The 4640-nt window shown below is 35.0% G+C and overlaps 1 protein-coding gene across 3 annotated transcripts; it reads right to left on the minus strand.

Moving 5' to 3' along the window:
* Positions 1-1029: 1029 nt before the first annotated feature.
* On the minus strand, positions 1030-2152 carry LOC110036082. Of its 3 annotated transcripts, XM_020740436.1 has the most exons (3): positions 2044-2152; positions 1408-1500; positions 1030-1248 (listed from the first exon to the last, which is right to left on the minus strand). In XM_020740436.1, exons 1-3 carry the CDS (start codon positions 2074-2076, stop codon positions 1147-1149), a joined length of 228 nt encoding a protein of 75 aa, XP_020596095.1. In that variant the 5' UTR covers positions 2077-2152; the 3' UTR covers positions 1030-1146. The 3 variants fall into 3 exon arrangements, with proteins under 3 accessions (XP_020596095.1, XP_020596094.1, XP_020596093.1); XM_020740435.1 differs by having other exon boundaries at positions 1030-1455; XM_020740434.1 differs by having other exon boundaries at positions 1030-1500.
* Between the last annotated feature and the right edge of the window lie 2488 nt (positions 2153-4640).

Consider the following 4640-nt stretch of genomic DNA (forward strand, 5'->3'; position numbering starts at 1 on the left):
TGCCGATACCAGTCACTTTTATTATTTGAGTGTGTGATTAATCTGTTCAAGGCTAAGACAATAATTCATTATCTACCACCATAAATTCTTCAACACGCATCAATAACATTTAAATCTTTCAAATTAAATCATAAATATTAATAATAATAATAATAATAATAATAATAATAATAATAATAATATTATTATTATTATTATTATTATTATTATTTTAAAAGTGAAATACATCTTAAAAAGATGAGTGATTACCGATGATCACCCAATATGATATTAGTTATGTATTAGCTTAGATCAATATTAAATTTACCATCGATGAACTAATGTGAATGGTAGATAATTTTTGCTCTTTGTTTTGATAAATTATACTTAAATGTTTTAATGTGGATTTTGCATACCGCGGTCCTCAAATTATAATTTTACGTGTGAGGGACTTTGTGATGCTTCTGTCCCTTTGTTCTTTGGTTGTTGCAAAGGGTCGAAGAAAAAGATGAATAATGGCATGTTTGGAGATCTCTACCTTCCCAGCTAGCTCTAATGGAGACTGTGTCGTAAGGTAGGATAAGAGAAGGAGGCGAATAATGGGATTCCAGGGCAAAGTGGTTTTTGAGCTTATTGAAGTTCGAGTGGCCATCGAAAGTGATTTGGGACTCAAGTTTGGTGACGAGAGGGGCGATGAAGGAGGCGCAGAAGGCAAGGATGTTTTCAGCTTTGTGAGAGGCAAGGAGATTTAAGAGGAATTGTTTCACCTTGGTATGGCTAGGCTCAGAGGGATCGAGGTTGGAACAGATACATTAGTTTCCAGTGAGCTTGGTGGAGGGAATGTATGTGTTGTAGAATATGATTTTAGGTGAGGGTTTCAGGCAGGAGAGGGGAAGGGTGAAATGAAATCGTAACTGTGTCACCCATACTATTTTGGAGCCCTGATACTTAAAATCACCAACAATTTCACTAAAACCTGCAGACAAAAAAAAAAAAAAAAGAAAAAAAAAAAAAAATTCGGAAATAATTTTTTATACTGCAATAATTTCTTATAAATTCATTGTTTCCTATTTAAAATTGTAGGCACACCATAGCAAACAACTGATGCCCCTATCATAGTAGGAAGTTTACAAGCTCCCCTCACCTCAATAATAAATGAAGCAACTCTCAATTTGGCTTCACAAAACTTGCAATTCTCCTCAACAATCTCTGCAGATTTCGAAACTTTTCTTCCGTATAGGAACTTTGATTTTCCAGCATTTGAAGTTTCTGCCAAACCAATACATTTGTTGCAGTTATGAAGGATGGAGTCCTAAGTTCATGAGTTGAGTATAGCCTTCGCGAAATGGTCGATATCTTTATCAGATACCTCCCATAAATTTGCAATAATGGCAAGTGAGCCTGCAAATAAGTAGTGAAGGGAAGCACCTTGAGGAACATAGCAACCTCTCTGTCTAAGAGATCCATTGCTACAACCTGTGAGCAAAGCAGCAGCACAGCTACTGAGTTTTCCAACGAAATCTGCATGTATATATTGCATTCCTTTGGCATTAAAAGAGAAGGAAAGATTTACATACATACCACTCAATTCCCTATGTGGTTCCATATCTAACAACTATTTTTTCACATGCATGTCACCTTATTTGTGATTGAAGAAGTATACTTTACTTTTTAAAAGTTAAAATTATGATATTTTTATGAGATATTGAAGAGAGCTGATTAGTAGAAAGGTCAAAAAGTGAAGTAAGGTGTTAAATGTGTAAATAAATAGGAATTTGGTGCTATGTAGGTAAATGTTGTGAAGAAAAAAAAAAAGATTTACATACATAACACTCAATTCCTATGTGTTTGCATGTCTAACACCTAAACTTTGATTTTTACATACATGCCACCTTATCCATTCAAGAAAAGGTGTATTTTATATTTTAAAAGCTAAAATAACTGTAATTTTTATGTAGTATAAATTAGGTGTTAAATATGTAATGCATAGGAATTAGGTGCTTTGAAACTATTAAATGACGGCGACACAATTATGAAGTAATAATTAAATTAAGACAAACTTACCACTTCCATGACCAAAATACAAGTATAGGTCATGATTTTGTAAAGCTAGTAATAGTTCCTCACTTGTTGGAGCATTTCCTGTTTTGCCCTGTGCAACAACAAAAAGCTACTAGAGCACCAAATAGGAAAAAAAAATATATAATTTTAACCTAAATACAAAAAATATTTACATATATATAATTTTAACCTAAATACAAAAAATATTTACATATATACCATTTAATTCTTATGTATCCGCATATCACTAATACCTAAACTTTAACATTTACATATATTTCACCTTAAGCATGTATCAAAAGGTATTCACTTTTTAAGAGTTAAAGAGCAATGATATTTTTGATGTGATACGAAAGATTTAGGCAATATAAGTATAAAAAGTTGTGGTAGATATGCAAATACATAGGAATTAGGTGGTATGTAAGTTAATGCCCTGGAAAAAAAGAAATTGTTTTAAATGTATTTGAAGAGAGTATTAACTCCCACTTATGATTTTGAAACCATTCATCAAATTGTTGTTTTGTATGACTGAGATCACCACTAGGATTAAGCAAATAATATGCATGAAAGAAGTCTATGTATCGAAGATTAAATTCAAATGTGTTCTTCTTTTCACGGGCATGACAATTCAGTTTTAGCAAAATGCTGCCTAAGGAAAGCATGCGATAAACCTCCTGCTTTTTCAATATTGGCATGTTCTCCCATCAGATCATCTGCAGTCATGCAAGCATGGCTTAGGATAGCTCTTCAGAGCAAAAACTACTTTATTCTAAAGAAAATTTTCCTTGAAATCTAAAATGAAGGTTGTTCAAGTAGTGGACAAGGTTAGGATAAACACGAGAAAGTTATCCGGCGTATCACCTGTGCAAATCTAAAAGGAACAGGAGTAAAGTGGCAAAATAGTCCACGGACCATTTACATTGGGTCATATTAGGCCCAGAGTTTAAACAAATGCTAAATTAATCCTGAGATTTTTTTAAAAGAGGCTAAAACAAGGATTATTTCAACTAATACTAAAAGTATTTTAGGACTAAATAGACATTTTTATTGGGAGGAATTTACATGCATATTACCTAAATCCTATGAATTCACACATCTATCAATTAAACTTTTTTTTTACATAAATACCACCCAAATCTCTTATATCACATCAAAAATACAATCATTTCAACAATTAAAAAGTGAAACAATTTCATACATAGGAAAGGTGGCATGTACGTAAAAAATGGAGTTTAGGTGTTGATATGTAAATACATAAGAATTAAGTGGTATATATGTAAATATTCTTTTTATTAACTTTGGGGCTAAAATAACCTCATGCAAAGAATCAGAGGATTAATTTGACAATCTTCTCCAAATAGAAGTGTTAATTAGGTGGTTCAATACCAAACCGAAAACTTTATTCATTATCAAATGAAAGAGATTACCTGCACATCAGAATCTAAGACAAGAATAATTGGTTGTCTATCAACTTTCATGTCTTTGCCCACTGCTTCTGAAATCAAACTCTCAATATATGTGAGGATTGACTTAACTTAATTACTGTGTGCACTACCATATTGCCTTGCATGTGTGTTTGCATTTTTGCATATTATATCACATATGCATGAATACATTATTGCATCCCATCTTGCATCTGTATGTCTGCATGATTACGATCATATGTCTGACTTGCGCATTTCCTGGGGCCACTGTCACTATAGTATGTCTATCTTTCTAGAGCCCCTGCTGTCACAGCATGCCTACTCTTTATAGGTTATTTCCCTATCGGTGTACCTTCTGAGACCGTTGTCATCATGACATGTCCATCTTTTTCGGGCCCCTGCCGCCATGGTATGCCCATTCTGTCATGTCACTGCCCTACCGACACACCTCCTAGGGTTGCTGCCACTACGACATGCTCATTTTCCTGGGGTCACTGCCTCTTCGGCACACCTCTTAGGGTCACTATCACTACAGTATGCCCACCTTTGTTTGAATCTCCGCCCCATGGTATACTCATCACTTCTGTTTTGATTGATCATCTGCATTTACATTTGCATGTTTGCATGAATAGCGAGCCAGACCCATTAAGAAAGTGACTCCCATGTTGGTTGCGATGCCTTAACGAGCATTGCTTGCTGGGTCAATCCCGATGAGCAATGCGAGTTAAGTCATCGGGACTGACATGAGTATGACTGTGCTAAGAATTCAATGAATCTAACTTGTGTCACCTCCTTTCGTGACACCTTTTAGAACCATTGGATCCTTAGAATGGGGTCGGTCAAACAATCCCATCAAAGTCATTTAGATACTATCCTGATACACTTTTCGTTAGATCGTGTGATAGGCTAGGATTTAGGGTGCTAGGTACTAGGCTAGGATTTAAGGTGCTAGGTAGTTTTTTTGATGTCTGCTTATTGTTCTCTGTCGGATTGGTTGCCATAGCCAGACATTTTTCATTTGCATTATGTTTCTGGTGTGACTGCATGCTGCATATGTATGGTAGGGTGTTAGGGCGGTCTTCTGCAGGGAAACATGCTGCAGGGAACCATGCTTATTTTTATATACACACACAAGTACCGTTATGGGGGGAGCAAGTAATGATTTCTTACCATTTT

This window comes from Phalaenopsis equestris, unplaced genomic scaffold (genome assembly GCF_001263595.1).
Source record: "Phalaenopsis equestris unplaced genomic scaffold, ASM126359v1 Scaffold202305, whole genome shotgun sequence".
Lineage (NCBI taxonomy): Eukaryota > Viridiplantae > Streptophyta > Magnoliopsida > Asparagales > Orchidaceae > Phalaenopsis > Phalaenopsis equestris.